An 18,581-nucleotide genomic window follows, 5' to 3' on the forward strand; every position below is an offset into this window, starting at 1 on the left:
GTAGTATATAAAAGAGGCTAGAATGGCTTATCACCCCTACAGTTCCTCAGCTATTTAATTCATGCAACTTATCAACTCTAAGAAAGTAGAATTTCCCTATCTACCCCATCAGCATAGAAAGTAATTTTTCTTGAGTTGCTAAGCTGCTTTTCTTACCTTTTCTGTAACCTATAGACCTAAATAGGTGTCTGCCTCATGCTGTCCAGCATCTGAAGTGCTCTTTTCAGTGGACTTGTGGTCATGCTAAACTACAGTTACCTGGTACAGAATGTGACAGGTATTCTTGACCAAATTACTCTTCAAGTTTTGAATTATATTTTTAGTTTGGCTTAGGTTTAGTTAAAAATATATTTGCAGTTTCAAGGCTTGAAAAGAAATGCTGTACTGTCTGTACTATGTTCTAGTGAGCCTTCAAACCTGAGGGATTTGTAAGAAATTAGAATTTAGGGGTTTTAATTGTAATTTCCTCTAGGAAACAAGAATTATACTAGCAATGTCTTGCAGGAGGTGATTCTTAATTAAAGATGTTTCAATTTGTGCATAGCTATAAATCACAGTGACAGGGAAGTGTACAAAAGAATAATGAAATTTATAGGTTTTTCTTTTTTGTTCAATCAAATATTAACTTTTGAAAACTCAAGCAACAGAGAACATCACCAGCCATATGCTTAAATAAACAGAGTCCACAAAAAATTAATTAAATGTCATTTATCTTAATTTAAACTTGAACCAAGCATAGATTTCTGGTTTATGCTGCTTTTCCTTGGAATAAGTTCTAGACATAGCCTAAAACATGTGCTGTGTATTTAAGGTAATTTAACTTGTTAAATAAGTTCTCATCCATAATGAGGCATTGCTTCAGGATGCAGTGTCAGCTTTTATAGACTGTCCTGGTGCTGGCTTAAAACTTTTGAGAGCTCTGTCTTCGTGGAAATGGTTTTTCTTACCCAATTTATTGTTCATTATATTTTTTTTTTCTTTTATTAGTTTAAATTTTGAAGTTAAAATCTCACACTTTTTTTTCCTTCAGTGAATATCTGTATTCTCTAATTCTGGTTAGGAGAAATTGTTTCCAAATGGTAGCTAGGATGGTCATCCCTTTGTAATGGAGGGGGTCTTAATTTGGAATTTACCAAAGAGAGCTTGACTGTTCACTTCTGGTCCTTAAATGTGTAAGGCACAGATCTGCAGCATTTCTGAGTAGCTGTCCTGTGATCATCAGGAACTGCTGTTAGCTAAAACCGGAACACTGTGTGGGAATGCAGGATTACCTGTGTTGATTTCAATCTGGATATGATTCAGACGGTCACTATATCTATGTGTTATCTTTATGTCTCCTGTCAATACCTCTTTACTTTTGCTTTTAATTATTGTATGAGTACTCATCTCTTCTTGACTAGCATTAGTTGCACGGGTTCTGTTGTACAGGCATCCAGCAGTTTATGCATTAAGCTTGTAAAGTGTCTATGACAATGAAGAATTGGAGAGATGGTCTTGCAGTGTCACTATAGCCATCTGTCCTGTGCCCTGATTTCACACATACCTTATGCTACTTTATTTGCTCATTCCTTATTTTCTCTACTGTTCTCTCTATCTCTGCATAGGAAAGGCAGTTTAGTTGAAAAGATAATTTTGACTGTATGTTGGTGTTTGGATGTCTATTTCTGGAAGATGTTGATAAGTAAATTTTTCTGAAAAACAAATACATTTTTTCTGTTAGCAGCAGTGATGGCTGTTCTTTGCTTACTTTTTGCCAACCAAAACAGTATGTTGCCATGGTTTCCAAGTATCTTTTTCCTCAGAGCTTCTTGGGTTTAGCTTATGAAAGCAGACAGACTGACAGGCATGACCAGCTAGATAAAATGTCTCTCTGTTACCTTCATCAATATGTGTTCTTTCTCTAAGGGAAATGGGTAGTTTTGCATGAGGTGGTGTCCTGTGTATGAGCCTTGTAGCCTGATCTGGCTAGAAACCTATTGTGTTTGCTGTAGTTCTGTCATGTTAGTTATTGAATACTGACAAAACACAGGTGTTTTGCCTCACCTGTGGTGGGAGCGTAACCATGCAGAAGATGTTGGAGCCTGCGTGCAGGACTTCCTACATCACATGCTCCCCATTATGAGGGTAGGACTTGAGGTCCTTGCTGAACCCTTTTCCTATATTGCAGATAGGGCTCTGTGCTTGCTCCACAATGAGAGGAATTCCCAGTTTTCTCCAAAAAGAAGTTAATTTAGCTGTTGGGATTTGGCAATTTCGATAGATTACTACACTCTCAAAATATTAGCTGAGCTTCTAATAGTTAATGTTGTCTAATTTACCAATCAACTGTTAGTATCTCCAGTGCTCTTGGAAGTGTTATCTGATGTTTCAAGATAACTTACTCTTGTCAAGACAAATAATTTGAAATTAACTATCTCCAAAACTCACATGGGTGTGTAATGCATCATGTGTTCACATAACCGAAGCTGAACCTTCAAGAAAGTTATCCAATACTGAATCTGAAAGTGAAATCAGGAGTTGACAATCCTGGATCTATTCTTATGTGTGACTTTTGTACTATCTCAGACCACTTTAAGTACAATGACAATTACTGTAGTTCAAAAATACCTTTCTGGGGGAGAAAGGAGTTTGTTACTTCTTGAGAATTGGTTCTCATCTAAAAGTTCTAAGAATATTTTAATTAATGTAAGAGACATGGATTTGACAGGTGGACCACTTGGTGAATAAGGAATTAGCTGGGTGTTCACACTGAAAGAATTGCGTTCAGTGGCTTGACGTGTGGGTGGAGACCAGTGATGAGTATTGTTCCTCAGACATGTGTACTAGGACCAGTATTATTTAACATCTTTGCTGGGGACATGTAAAGGGATTGAGTGCACCCTCAGCAGATTTGCTGATGACACCAAGATCTGTGGTGTGGACGACATGCTGGAGGGAAGGGATGCCGTACAGAGGGATCTTGAGAGGTAGGCCCATGCAAACCTCATGAAGCTCAGCAAGGCCAAATACAAGGTTCTGACCCAGGGGTCAGGGCAATCCCAAACATGGATACAGGCTGGGTGATGAGAGGATTGAGAGCAACCAGAAGGAGAAAGATTTGGTGGTACTAGTGGATGAAAAACTAAATATGATCTGGCAATATGTACTTGAAGCCCAGACAACCAGTTGCATCCTGGGCTGCATCAAAAGAAGAGTGACCAGCAGGTCAAGGGAGGTGATTCTCCCCCTGACCTCTCGTGTGACTCCACCGGGAGTACTACATTTAGCTCTGGGGCCCCCATTATGAGACAGATGTGAACCTGCATGATTGGGTCCAGAGGAGTGCCATGATCAGAGGCCTGGAACATCTCCCTTATGAATCTTATCAGGCTGAGAGAGTTGGGGTTTTTTAGCTTGAAGAAGAGAAGGCTTCAGGGAGACCTTATGGCATTCTTCCAGTACTTAAAGGGAGCATACAAGAAAAATGGGGAGGGACTCTTCTCAGGGAGTATAGTGATAGCATGAGGGATAATGGCTTTAAGTTGAAAAAGGATAGATTTGGATTAGATATTAGGAAGAAATACTTTACTGTGAGAGTGGTGAGACACTGGAACAGGTTTCCCAGAGAAGCTGTAAATGCCCCATCCCTGGCAGTGTTCAAGCCCAGGCTGGATGGCGCTTTGAGCAACCTGGTCTAGTGGAACGTGCCTGTGACAGGGGGGTTGAAACTAGATGATCTTAAGGTTCCTTCCAACCCAAACCATTCTATGATATTTCTGCTATTAACAAGGACAATGCCAATTTCAAAGTGAATATACAATTAATAACCTATGTAGGGAATTTGATTTTTGTCTTAAATATGCAACAAAGTATGATTTATTTTTTTTCATGGGGAAGGTATATTTATATATTCCATATTGCCGATTATACGGGGGAAATCACAAACTTTGTTTTGTTTCTATTTTTATGTAATTATTGAACTCTTTGCAGCTTGGAAAAACATTGTTGGGCTAAAGTTTCTCTCATACTAAGCAAAGGATGGTGAACATCAGATCTAGCTCGCTCTTTGTCTAGATGCTCTTCCTTTGTCCTGGGTTTTGTTTTGTGGGTGTTGCTAAACATAGTTGTTTAGGTTTTTTTCTTCTTTAGTAACTTTTTCAGTTTTGTGTTTGTATGCCTATAAGGTACTATTTTTATTTTTTTCTTGTATTAAAACTGTTTTAGGAGGGTTAATACTTCTGAAAGTGTAGAGGTAAAATGTGTGGAACACTGATTTTTATCTGTTACACACATGGCATGTACTACATGACAAACTTTGTGGAAATCAGTATTAACATTTTGCAAGTTGCATTGTACAATTGATTTTAAGCAAGGAGAGGAGCAGGAGTCCTATCAGGCAGTGTTTATTTTAAAAAGATGTGCTTTTTAATGTTTAGGCAATATCTCTTTCTGTTGCTTAACTTTTTCCTTTTATCTTTAGTTACTATAACTCAAGGTGGTGCAATCCAGATTTCTAATCCAGCCTCTGATGGTGTCCATGGACTACAGACATTAGGAATGACAAATTCGGGAGCTCCTCAGCCAGGTGCTACCATTGTGCAATATGCAGGACAATCACCACATAGCACACAACAGTATTTTGTTCCAGGAAGCCAAGTTGTTGTTCAAGGTATGTTTTATTAATCTATTGCATTTTAGGGTTTTTTGTGCAAACCAGTTTTTCTTAAAAGGCTTTTTATTTTGTGTTGACATTATACCTGTGTAACAAAATGAAAGGCAGCCTTAGAAGGAGACTCGGTTTCTCTGTTTAGTAAAGCAGCTACTTCTTTTGATTAAAAAGTTTTATGAGGAGGAAATAACAGTATAAAATAACTTTCTACTTTGAGTTCTTGTGTCCAGAGTTAGAGAGAGATGTTTAATTTCAGTAAAGGCACTGTTACAGGTTGAAACGAGATGCTGAGGATGCATCTTATTTGATATATGAAGCTAATGGGGGGGGGTCAGCGTTTAATCAATCTGAAGTTCTTTGGATATGTTTAAGGCAGAATTTCTTTGCAATTTATGACTCCTAGTAGAAAGGAGATATCTTACTGAAGCTAGCTTTCTCACAGCAGAACACTTTGTAGGTCCTATAACATGCACACATGCAAAATGAACTGAGAATAGTGAATTCTGGAACCTTACTGTTCCCAACCTTTTGGAAATGCTGAGAGAGACTGAGAATCAAAGGTTTCTTGGATTCTTACCAATACCAGGGAAAGTAGGGTTGGTATTTGGGTTATGCTGAGTAAAACCTTTGAAAAAGTGGAAGAGATTTCTGTACAGAGACACTAAATGAATGGCTTCCATGGAGGATATAGGGAATTTATTTTCCCTATATTTTTTTAATGGGTACAGAGACATGGGGAGGGCTGTATGAATGCTTTCTTAAGCCAGAACAGCTATCTGAAATAAACCGTGAAAAGAGATAGTAAGGCTTTATGTTCGTGGGGCTGATGAGGTGTCTGAGATAGTTGGTGAAATCCTGATTGAGGTGCCATTTTTGCCCTAATATGGATATTTGAAATAAGTTCTGTCTGTAAGTGTCTGTTTCTCTCCCTTTGCTGTAAAGGAAGTCCATGATGTAAATAAAGCTAATAGCTTGTAGATGTCTGAACTTGTTGAGGCACTGCTAAATAATGATACCAAATTTTAATTCTTCCATTTCCTCTGGTTAATTCTTCACTGAAATACACTGTCTTCCCAAAACATTGCAGAAGCATTTCAAGGGAGTTTTGGGACTATAATAAAAAAAAAAAAAAATCTTAGCCAAAATGTTATTTTTCAACATGCAGAGAGTACTGTTATATCTTCCTTAAATATTATTAAGAATACATATTTAGCAAAGCCTTAAGATCCACATTTGGCTGTCCCACAAACAAATTCCCCACTTTGGTAGTTAATGTTTTCTGAGTATGAGTAACATGTTTTCTATATGTGCATAAACATCCCTTAAATTAGAGGACTTCTCTGTCTCTCCAGGTTGACTGTAGTGTTTTGTATATACTGCTTTGAGTTTCAGAGATTCAGGGGTGGAGTGTGGGTGCGGCAGAATGAGCAGCTCCTCAGTTGCTTCCTAGAATCTCCCCAGTCTGTGAAGAAGCACAGAACTTAGGGATTATATCTGGCAGCTTTTCAGTTCTTGGGAATTTATTTGACTCGCTTTCCTTTACAGAGTGTTGCAGGGTTGTCCTTAGACAGGGCTGTACTCTAACCTCTCTAGTAAGTCTCAGTGATGGGCTCCACTGATGGTGTAGCCCAGTAAGTGTCTTGCCTGTGATGAAGACTTCCAAAATGGATTCAGAGACAGTTACTGAATACTTGCTATATCCTGTTTCTGGAAGCTTCTACATACTTTTAATTAAATTGATCTGTTTTCTGTACATACTCAGAGAAGTTGACTTGTTGCAGTTCTCTCTTTGGTTGGCCCAAGCGAAGAGCTTTAATGATGCTCATAGCTGTTGATACAGAAGAAAAATGGTGTATAATATATAAAGGGAAAAATACAAAGGGAATAGTAAGTGAGCATGAACTCAGGGATGATGAGAAGGTAAAAGTTTTCACCTTAGTATATACGCTGTTGATACCAGAAAGTCTTTTAAAGAATATCTTTAATTAAAAAAAAGTACATAAAAATAATATGAAAGCACCTGAGGATGTTTATGGTAATATAAATTTCATTTTGATAATAATTGTGTGTCATCAACAAACCTGAGTCGTTTAGGATGGAGTGAGACAATGGAATTAGTTTGATACATAAGTCTCTAATACGTTTTTATCTTGCTCATGCTAGAAAGTCTGTAGTCTGTTTGTCATTTATGTATGCTTTGTAGTTGACTCTTCACCTGATACTATGCTATTAGGTGACTATAATGGGAAAAGATTATAATAGGAAAGCAACATTCTGCTTGGTAATCTTCCCACTTATGTATATTGTTATAATGATTCTAGGTATATAAATTTTAATTGTCATGGAAGTAAAACCCCAAACAAATCAAAACCAAACAACCAAACCAACAAACTGCTCAAAAAACCAAGCAACAACAAAAAAAACCCAAACAAAACCAACAACAACAAAGCCACAGAAACACCCCCCCAAACAACCCCTTCCCCCCGCAATATCCTAGGCAAACCCCCTGAATATAGTAGGGCAGGAAATATCTGTTTAAGATAGTGTATGTATTTATATTTTTTCTGAAGTAGTTATTGATGAATCGTGTGTAATAATCACATAAACCCTGTGCTTGATATTTTTTCATAACCTCTGATGGGGAAAAAGAGTTAGTATAAAAGCACTAAAGGTGTTGATCCACCGAGTAATATTCCATTTGCTCCAAGTTTACATTCACAGGCAATATCAGGGGCAGTTCTGATGTCCTGAAAGTTTCCTATTACATTGTAAGGTTTGGTTTGTTTTGTGGTTTTGTTTTTTTTTTTGCTTGTTGAAGCAGAAGAGTTTAATTATTAGTGAGAATGTGCATTAAAAAAAGTCTCAAAAATCATTCTGTTGGGATCTATGTGTGTTTTATGACGTGTTCAGCGATATGAACAGTGGTATTTGACATCTGAGGCTTGTATTTCTTGCGTGCTTCAGTTCTGATCTTCTATTTAATCTGATCCTGAAGTGGTCCTGTAATCACAGGGTGCTCCTTTTTTGCACTGATGCTTCCATTATTGTTGTCCTTGGCATAGTTTCACAGCTGATGAATTACTGCTCTGAATTTGTTTATTTCACACAAAGGCCTTAGAAGTTTGCTATGCCCTACATACAGACCAGAGCCTGGACTATTGGTCTGCAACGAATTTCATTTAAATTGGTGTAAATAAAGAGTAATTCTGTTAGAGCTGAGTTTTTGGTTTTGTATTTTTATTAATTAAAAAAAACCCTAAGTCAACCAGATCTCCTGGACTTCATTTGAAAAGGAGGGAAGGGGAGAGGTAGCCCTTACCCAGAATTACTGTTACAGCATCTGGAATCACTAGCTTTAGGTTGACTGACTTTGTTGGAGCTTTTTTCAATCTTTTTTAAAGCTTTTAACTTAAATGAGTGGGTTGTGGTTTCCCCGCCCAAAGCAAGGAGTTTCAGCGTTTCATTTACCTATTGTTACATCTTATTAAGCTTTCCTGTCTTGAATGTCTCTGGCAGAAGTCTCTGCCTTTTAGTAGAACTGCTTCAATCAAAACAATTGCATGTCTTTTTAAAATTTCCCTGTCTTCTATCCGATCGTGACTTTAATTTGGATTCATTTGTGAATGCTAGAGCCATGTTTTAACTTCTGTCAGTCAGTGCTGTGAATTTTCAGGTCTTGCTTTATAGGCAGCTTTGTGGTGAGTGCTTTCTCTGGCTTTGTGAATAATTCAGGGGAAAAGAACAGAGCTAGGCTTACAGAAATGTGGAAGAAGGAGGGGAAAAAAAAAAAAGGCTTACTGGAAAAGGAGTTCTTTGGGCTGCAGTTTCAGTGAGCTGTTCCAGTGACAGGGCATATTAATGACAGTGGTAAGCAAGTGAGGTCACTGTGATGTCAGTGCTCTTGCTTGTAATCCTGCACATGCTTGCTAGTTTGGAACACTTCATGCTGAGCTCTGGTAGAGGAACAGGAGAATCGTGTGTGCAGACGCTGAGCATGGCTGTAACAGGAGATGAAACAGGTAAAAATTTTGTTAATCTTTTCCATTATTTTTTTGGCTGTCTAAGCAGTGCTTAGTTGGTATTTGTGACATTTTCTTTAGAACCTGTTTCTATAACTCTTTCATTTTTTCAAACCATACAAATAGCTTCTGATTATATCTAGTTAGTGTAGGATTTCAGGGCAATTTTAGCAGTTTTGTTTGTGGGGGGAAACAAATCATGGTTAGTACATGAGTTCAGATTGATTCAGACAACTAATCTTTACTATTAGGTGCAAGATTTTGCTGAGAAATCCACCACTTAAATTCATCTTATTGTGGAGATGGTCATATATGTTACCATGCTTATAATTGTTTTTTTTTATTTTATACAAATGACAGTGCTTTTTTGTTTAGTAATAAACTCTTAAGTCTATTTCAGCTCTAAAATCTTAAGCAGAGCTGAGAGAGAAACAGTGTGCAGTTTCAGTACTGTAAATAAGCCCTATGCTTTCATTATTAAAGAAAATGCTCAATGCAAACAAATTTGAGAGCTATAAATTTTAAGGATTATAGTGCCTGCTTGTTTTCTGCTCCACTGTTAAAATGGTCTGTTCCTCAGCTAATTGAGTTCAAAAGGCTGACGTCATTAGATTTCCTGGAATCGTGTTGCAGTAGGGAACTGGAAAAGTTAAACTCCAAACAAGATACACATTGACGTCAGCTCCAAGTCACGCTGCGATTTAGTCAGTTCCTTTCTGCTTCGTCAATTGCCTCCGGCAGATCTGTAATATTAACCGGTTCGCAGCCAGGACCTACGTGCTGCTGCTCATTGCTGCTACCTACTGTTTCATTAATCCAAAGATAAGTATCTTCTCTAAGTTGATGTTTTGGTTTTACCTGCTCAAAGAGATAATGATTCATGCCTTGTTTAGCCAGTTTAGTGGTGAAGTTGAAAACCCTTTGATAATCTAGTTCCATCATGATTTACGGAATAGACGCACTAATACATAGCATGCATCAGGCTTTTTTTCTCTTGGATAGTTACTGAAAGAACTTAAGTGCTGGGATGCTCTCTAGTGTTCAGCAAGTTACTTTTTTCAAGGCCCTGCTGATATGAGGTAGTTGATTTAAAAAACAATTAATTTTAGATTTTGTTAATTTCTCAGAGCTGTATTTACACACTTTTTCAAACGAGGTTTGTTTGGTTTTGTTTGTTCATTTGTCTTCCTATTAACAATTTTCTTTAGGTAAGTCTCAACTCAAAGCTTCAGGTTTGCAAGCGGCTTCTTACTCCCTTGCAATTTTAAGGAATGGAAAAAAAATTAAAAATGACCTGGAGCAATGTGTTAGAGAATACACTATCTGCAGGTTTGTTGCTTAGCTTTGTTTCAGTCCCATGTATGGTATGTCAAGAATTACTTTAAATCTCCATGGATCTTTGTTGGAAACAGCCACAGAGGTTTTTCAGTCTGGATTGGGGTGTGTGGGATTTTTGTCTCAAATGCTGAAGTGGAAGGTACCCTTCTCTGTGATATGCAGATACATTACTAGACATAAACCATGATTTTATCTTTTTTTTTCAAGGGTATCTTATAGAACCACCACCACATACTCCTCATCTCCTGCTTAAATCCTGTTTTAACTTTCCCAATGACTTTTTTTGGAGGAAACAGTATTTTATTGTAACTTCTGGAGGTACTATACAGAAAAATTTGCAGATTTTGAAACAACTGATTTGCAATAATGTGTGGGTTTATAAGGTCTATGCACCAAAAAGGTTATTTATCTCTATTACCACGTTGTTAGAGTCATGAATGAGTCAACTGTTAGGAAGGCACAGACACTACTGGAACCTGCTCAAACTATTCATGCAACATGTTGCTTAGTGGTGTTTGCTGATCCCAGCTGAGATAGGGACTCGCTTTTGTTAAGTCTTGTTGCAGGTACATGATCATAGTGAGCCTTCTCGGGACTGAGTGCAACAGCAGCAGTAAGTCCTATTAGCTAATATTTGACTGTAAATCAAAGAAAAAAAAAATAGTTGGTCTTGCCAGACTGAGGTGACCTGGGTTATGGGCCTTTCCTCATGACTTGATCTACAAAATGCTTCACCTGGACTTCTGATTCGTTGTAGCTACTGCAAACCAAGATAACAGCTCTTTTTTTTTTCCTATTAATGATAGAAAAAGATAGTTCTTACCATAGAGTCTGTAAAATGTATGAGTATGGCCAGCATAAAGGTGAGCCTGAAGGGTTTATAAAATTCCATTTTAAAAATAGTGCTAAGAGATGTGGAGAACTTAAAGAAAGAGTTAATTTTCTTCTAGACGTGCAAGGCCACCAAGCCCTGTGTTCAGGGTGGCTGCCTGTTCAGTGCTCACAAGGCTGTCCTGGGCTGATTTCTCTCTCCCTCCCCCATCCCTAGGGGATTATCTGTAACCCAGGCCAGTTCACTGGTCCTGTTCATCTTGTAATTCCACAAACACTTTTACCAGCAGGATGGAGAGAGGGGGGAGGTGTAAAGTGTTTAAGCTGATAATGATTTCAGGACATGGCTATGGAATTGTAGTCTAAACACAACTTGAGCCTATTTTTTGTATTTAATTAGTGAATCACCTGCATTAACTTAATAAGAATGATAGTAATTTTTTTTCAGTTTAGGTTTATTCCTTTCCCTGTAGTTGACGGATATCTCTTTACTGCTGTACCTGTCAGCCTCCCCAAGGTGTTTTTGTCTACATTTTGTTTTTCCAATTCGTGCTGGTTTTGGGTGGGATAGAGTTAATTTTCTTCATAGCAGCTGATACAGTGCTGTGTTTTGGATTCAGGATGAGAATAATGTTGATAACACACTGATGTTTTAATTGTTGCTGAGCAGTGCTTACATTAAAGCAAGGATTTTTCAGCTTCCAATGTTGCCCTGCTAGTGAGGAGGCTTGGGGAACGCAAGAAGCTGGGAGAGGGCACAGCTGGGACAGCTGACCCTGACTGGCCAAAGGAATGTTCCATACCGTATGGCATCGTGTTCAGTGTATAAAATGGGAGGGAAAGCTGGCTGGGGGCTCCTGTTCAGGAACTGGCTGCGTATCAGTCAGTTGGTCGTGAGCAATTGTTATTCATTTGCATCACTTGTTTGTCTTGTGTTTTATTTCTTTTTGCTATTTTCCTTTTAATTACAATTCTTTTTCTTATTATCATTATTATTATTATTATATTTCAATTATTAAACTGTTTTCATCTCAACCCACACATTTTCTTACTTTTACCCTTCTGGTTCTATTCCTCATTCCACTGGGAGGGAGGGGAAGTAAGCAGGCAACTCTGTGGTGCTTGGCTGCGGGCTGATATTAAACTGTGACACCAGTTTTTCCATTATCTAAATATTGCTTAAAGAATTAAAGTATAAATTAACTATAATATAAAAGCCTCTGAGATTTAATGTCTGATGTTCAGTTGCTTTAATGACAAAATTTGGAGTTTGGTGTGTGATAATATAAAATATTTATGAAAAGGAATAGGTAAATACTTGCCTGTAATTTGAAGAAGCTTGTTTGTGGTTTTGTTTTTTTTCCCCTCCCTGTGTCAGACAAGACACAGTATTTAGGACTTTAACAGTATTTTAAAGTTGGGGTACATCATGTAGGAACGAAGTACCTCAGAAATACAGAAATGAGGGAGACCGTCTGGAAGGTATTGGCTCCAAATAACAGGTCAGATTTCAGATCTGTGTTTGGCTTGGGGAGGGCTCAAAAGTGGTATTAGACTCAGGAGCTGAATATGAACTTTTGCACTGTCTTGCTGTGTAACTATACCCCTTCCTGTGAAACAGCCGCTACTGGCTCTTGTCTGCTAATTCTGCAGCATCCTATTTGTGGTCCTTTTGCTCAAAGAGCATAACCCCTGTTCACTGTGAGCACTTGTCTGTTCATTTTCATTCTGGCAACAGCAGCTCTCACTGGTTTTCCAAGGGTTTCCATGCTGCTGCTCTAGAAGGAGGAAGGGCAGTAAGGCTGGTACTGTTGCTATCACAGGGAAAGAGGAGAAAGTTGACTTCTGAAGCTTCTGTTGGAGGACAAGGGGTAGCATATAAACTTCAGTGGCTGCAACAGCAGAACCATATTTTTGTGGGATTGTGCGAACAGGAAATGAGTATGGATGCTCTGTCAGTGTTTTTCAAGCAGCTTTCCCTATGTTGTCTGAAAAGAGCTGTGTGGAAGCTTTCACAGGCTTCAGTCTGGCTGGCTAGTGGGACCGCATGCTAGATCAATATAGATAACTTATTTTATAGTGTGGAAATAAACACTAGAAAAATATCAAATGTAGCTGTGACATGACAAGCCTATGAAATATTTTATGTAGCAGGGATCCTGGATAACTCATCAACAGAAATCTGTTGTTCTGTGACTTTTGTGTAGTGTTCTGTTTGGGGTTTTTTTTTTCCCCCATAAATTTTAAAATATGATTCATTTATACAGCTGCCACTGGAGACATGCCAGCTTACCAGATTCGAACTCCCACTACTACCTTATCTCAAGGAGTGGTAATGGCAGCCTCACCGGGGACTTTGCATAGCCCTCAGCAACTGGCAGAAGAGGCAACTCGCAAGAGAGAGCTGAGACTTATGAAGAATAGGTAAGACTATATCACAATTAATAGTCAGTGTTGCAAAAGAAAACAACCCAACCCCAAAACATTACAATGAAACTTTCTTCTTAAGGTCATGAGCTCTGCCTGTGAGTGATAAAGTGAAGGCAAGAAATTGTCAGTCATCCCACATCCTTATAGCATTGTGTATTGGCTGTTAACTCTGGAAAACTAGAGTTGACCTTATCGCCATGGATTTTTAGTTTGGAAATATTATGGAAATTCAGAAATCAGTGTTAGTGTTGTCCCTTTCTGGTAATTTTTGTGATGACCTGGAGGTGTACTTAGCATTGAATTCCCCCTTGATCCACCAATAGTAAAATGACCAGTATGGGTTTGTTCATCTTGAAACATCCCAGCAAAGAATTGGTTAGGAAAATATCTGAGGATTTCATTAGCAGTTGTCCATTAATGATGCTCTGAAGAGGACTTATTCTAGGATGGAATGATAATTATAGGCTTTCCTAAATAATTGGCTACTGGGATAAGTTACTGTGCAGTGCCTCTGTCATTTTGTGAGGCATATTGTGTGAGGTGGCTGTATTTTTTTTTTTTAATTAGTTGGCATGGGCTTGACTGTGTGCTGTAACTGCCAGTCTTTCTCTGTGCTTTCTTCTTGCTGTTCTTCGGGGACTCTACTGCAATCAGTGGCAGTTAGATTAGTGGAAGAAATATTCTGCCATGCAGGTCTCTAATGCATTGAATAGCCACTTGCTTTATGATTAAATTAATGGTATTGCTTTGCTCTCATGCCTGTCCTTTATTTTAAATTACTCATGAAGATTGCTGCATTGTTGTGCTTCCTTTTGTTTCTCCTCTTTTCAGTTTTAATATTAGATCTATGCTCTCTCTCATATAACTTGCTGGAAAGTTACTCTCACAATTTGACACTTCATCATGATCCAAGATCTTAAAGGAGTGAACTCCCAGTACTTCTAAAATTTATTCTGGAATTGAATGCCTGTTCAGTCACATACTTCTGAAAATACTACCCAAAGTGTTCAGCTTCAAAGTAACAGAATTCTGAGCAGAGCTATGAGAATGGCTCCGTGCTGCCATTTGCCAGCAGTAAAAAAAAAAACCAACAAACATCCGAAATTCATGTGGTTGAAATGTGCCCAGGTGGACAGCTCTAAAATGCTAGTAAATTGTACTTGTTTGGACTTAAATTTTGCTGTAGATTGTTACATTAAGGTAAAGAAATGACAGCAGATTGTAAGCTTGTCGTTTAGCTTTTTGTCTGAACAGAGTAGTGTTATGCTTGTATTTTCTGAAAGTATATACTTTGGTTTGATTTTAAGATTCTGATTGCAGAAGATAATACTGATAAACACACAAAACGGAATGTGACTGTAAGAAGAAACGCTGCTTTCAGTCTTCATGTTTAGTACAATTCAAGTCAATACATTGTCATTTGCTCACTGTTTTTCTTGGTTCTTCTATGTATCAATTCCATCTTTGTATTTGTTGATGATGATTTTTTTTTTCAAGTTCTAGTTCTTTGGAATTGTATTTTAACTGTTATTGCCTATGGCTGTTACATGCTGTTCTGTTTGTGCAAATCCAACAGTTGTTGGTGTTTGTTGTTGTTGTTGAAGAGCAGGGACTGCAGGTAATTTCATTTATCCAGTCTTTGCCATATTGTGGCTGTTCCTGTAGTCATTTGCCTTGTATTGGTTCCAGGGAAGCTGCCAGAGAATGTCGCAGAAAGAAGAAAGAATATGTCAAATGTCTTGAAAATCGTGTGGCTGTGCTTGAAAACCAAAACAAGACTCTCATTGAGGAACTCAAGGCCCTCAAAGATCTTTATTGTCATAAAGCAGAGTAACTGTCTTTCATTTGGACCTCGTTTATTATGAACTTTAATCAAGGCATGAGAGGAAGCAATTCTACAGATTGCCATATGAACTTGAGAAAGAGACACTTGAGGCCCTTGTGGAACCCAGTTTTGCTTAGTGTTTTCAGACTGATTTGGGAGATATTCCAAAATTTGGAATTCTGACATAGTGTCCATAATCTGCTGAGCTTTCTAATGGCATGCAAATGGCTTTTTTGTTTGCACTTTTTACTTCTGCTTTTTGCAGGGAAGCTGCTAAAGAATGTCGACGTCGGAAGAAAGAATACATAAAATGTCTGGAGAGTCGTGTTGCAGTGCTAGAAGTTCAGAACAAGAAACTTATGGAGGAGCTTGAATCCCTAAAAGACATTTGCTCTTCCAAAACAGATTAGTAAACATATTTATTATACTGTGAACTGACTAAAATATGACCAGTTGCTTTATAATACATAGCCAACATGAATTATGGCTTTCTTTTTGTGTCATTTATATTATATTCCAACTCCTAACATTCCTGAATGCTTTCCTGCTTTTTGTCAATTCATAGCTCTAATTTCAGGTTTTTCATGCTCCTCCCTTCCATCTCCCAAGGAGCCAAATGTTAATGAAATGTAAGAAAGTAAAAAAGCATATAATTTTTAAGAGCTGTTTCTTTGCCATATATTTGCATACTACTTTTTACATGTTAACTGAGTGACCTGCACATGGAAAATATTGTACAATTATTTTAGATGATTCATAAAGATAAAGCATCCAGTAATACAAAGAAAATCAAACAACCCACGGTATCTCAGGAAAGAGTTTATAAAGAATGTTATGATTACATATATGTACTAGCATACTAGTCTACAGATGATTTTATGGCATATTTTTATATTAGTTGCTTTGTGGAAAAAGTATTGTATTGCTGTCACTGAGTGCCATGGTTAAAGATAGTTTTTAATAGAACCATGTTGTTTAATCTGTGTAGTGTCTGATTTCCTTTAAACACCTGGTTATTTAAGATAGTTTAAAAACCCACGAGTATCCAAAAGAGGATAAAGGAAAAGAATATACCTGATGTCGCTGACATGATGTTAAGTATAGTGTAAATACCTGAAAGAAGCTGTCTGTTGTAGGGCTGCTATTTACTTAAATTTCTTTTAGTATGTCGACTGTTTGATTTGTTAGGGTCTGAATATCAAAATTCAGTATTGAATTCTAAATACTTTATATTCTAGATTCTAGCCAGTTGTAGACAGTTGCCTGTGCCAAAGGCTTGATGGTGTAGTTCTTTTTACACTTTCTGCAAAATGCTGAGAGGAAGTAAAGATGACTTAAAGAGGGAGGCTTTCTAATAAACAGTAACTATCTGCTGATTCATGGGGTTCCATGGGGTGCCTGTAGGCGAGAGCTGAAGATCTTTAAAATAAACCCTTGCTTAAACCAAATTACAGTTCTGGTGAATGAAATACATGCCAACTTTCCATTGTGCTTTGAAAGAAAATAGTGCTTATGCAGAATTGCTTCTGGGTATTCTTTTAATTCAGGAATGATCTAATTGTTTGTTGGCCAGTACAGTCTATGAGCAAAGTATTTGGGAGCTTTGCTGGAATTAGCAGCATCATTCCCTTACTGATGTGGTAGGAAGAAAGGCTTAGTTCCTACTGAATTGGTTTCTCGGGGCGGGGGGGGAAGTATGTGTGTATGGAGTGAGGGGAGGGATGGGATCATATCCCTGAAGTCACTGAGACTTCTTCACTTAATTTAAACTGAATTCACATTTAACCCAATCTTTACTCTGTCATTGGTGGGGCAGGGTGTGTGTATATATATTTTTTTCTATTTTTTTTAATTATTATTTAATTTGTCTATTTGTTTTGCTTTTCCAAATTACTTGAAATACATGGAATAACTTTCTCAAATCTTTTTGAAAATCCCACTAGGTACCTACATGAGACCATTTGCAGAAAGAAGTGTTCTCTCACTTCCCACAGCCCCATCAGTTGATTTAAAAGGAAACAGGCTGCCTTTTGGACCCACAGGCTCTGCTGCAGGTCTGGAACAAAAGTAAAGTCACCTCTGAAATATCTGCATCACTCTGAAAATACATCTTAAGTGTTAAAGTCAGCAGAAGTCAAAGTTTCTGTTAAAGTTGGACAAGTACAGTCTGCAGCCTCTAGACAGCAACAAGTGTCCAGCAAATTGTTTGTTGTGGCTCTGTCACCAGAATCTGGTTGTTTTTTTTTTTGTTACAGGTAGGCATTGCACCTGACTCTCAAGGGATTTGGAAACTTAAGAGGAAGAAACTTGGGCACATAGTAGATGTCTCCACAGTAAAAGCTTTTCTTTATCTTCCCAATCGTATTTGGTACTAACTGTAGTTAGACAAGGATTTCTCCTATAAAATTTCTATTCCACGTCTGTGTAGTCAACAGTCATTCCCTTGCTAATTCTTTTAAAGCATTTGATTAATGTTTATTTTTTATTTAAATATTTACTTGCGTGTGGGCGGTGCTTTGTTAATAATGAGAGCTAACTGCTCTTGGTGTGTGGTTGGTCAGTCTGGAAAACTCCCATTTGATCCATCTATCTACACAAGGGAAAAGTATCCTGCTTCAGAAAAGCCAGCTGCACAGAACCTGGCTCATTTAGATAAGACTAGGGAAAAAAAAAATAAAGTTTATGATGTATATAATTCTTTCATGCTCAGTAATTCAGTTTGGTATAGTATTAATTTGACAGAATTAGCAACAGACATTTCTGTATTTTAAAAAGAAAATGAGTTTGTTGGTGAATAAGAACATTTAAGATTAAAGTCAGTAAATTAGAACTAAGATGTGTCTTGTGATGGAAATAACTTACTTGAAAATGAGCAAAGGCAGATCTGCACGTATGCCAAGAATCTGTTGTCAAATTGCTACTGCAGAAATTACTACTTAAAACAACAAATTCTGTAGTGAGTTGGTTTGACAGATGTACATCGAAAACTTTGTGAGAGAATTCCCTGAGAGTAAAGGAAGATTAGAAGGAAAAGTCAGTGTACCACCAGGGTTTGTCAGAGAAATAATACCAAAATGCTTAAGTGAGATGGGTCTGCAGGAGCCTGGGTCACTGTATATCAGTATATCAGAAGATTAAAGCAATAAATGGGATATATGCTAGGATACACAAACTAATTTAGATTACAAAGGAAAAGAAATCATACTAAGTCTTCCTTCAGTTTGATTCCTCTTTTAAGGGTCAGTATAGCCCTCAAGTTTTAGATCTGTGTGGGACTCGTTTCATTCGACATCAGTGTCATGTTTCTGAAGATGTATCAGCACTGGAATCCAGAGTAGATGCACGTGTGCTATGAATGAGAATTTTCCTTTTGACTTGCTGTCCACCAAGCTTGCATTTGTGCATGTTAAGTCCTGTGCTTGCTAGTGCTCCTCTCCCAGGGCAGAAAAGGTGAAATCGTTGCTTCTTACTCTTCATGAAAGAAACTGAA

The 18,581-nt window shown here is 37.7% G+C and overlaps 1 protein-coding gene across 12 annotated transcripts in view; it reads left to right on the plus strand.

The window, feature by feature from the left end:
- Positions 1-16,539, plus strand: part of CREM (cAMP responsive element modulator) — a 35,693-nt gene extending 19,154 nt beyond the window's left edge. For 5 of the 12 annotated variants that reach the window (XM_065666734.1, XM_065666736.1, XM_065666737.1 and 2 more), the window contains 3 exons: positions 4,460-4,648; positions 13,104-13,260; positions 14,956-15,525. In XM_065666734.1, the coding sequence (XP_065522806.1) occupies positions 4,460-4,648; positions 13,104-13,260; positions 14,956-15,100 (491 nt within the window). In that variant the 3' untranslated portion in view covers positions 15,101-15,525. The other 7 variants (XM_065666735.1, XM_065666739.1, XM_065666744.1 and 4 more) reach the window with 6 other exon arrangements.
- The last annotated feature ends 2,042 nt before the right edge of the window (positions 16,540-18,581 follow it).

This window comes from Lathamus discolor, chromosome 2 (genome assembly GCF_037157495.1).
Source record: "Lathamus discolor isolate bLatDis1 chromosome 2, bLatDis1.hap1, whole genome shotgun sequence".
NCBI lineage: Eukaryota > Metazoa > Chordata > Aves > Psittaciformes > Psittacidae > Lathamus > Lathamus discolor.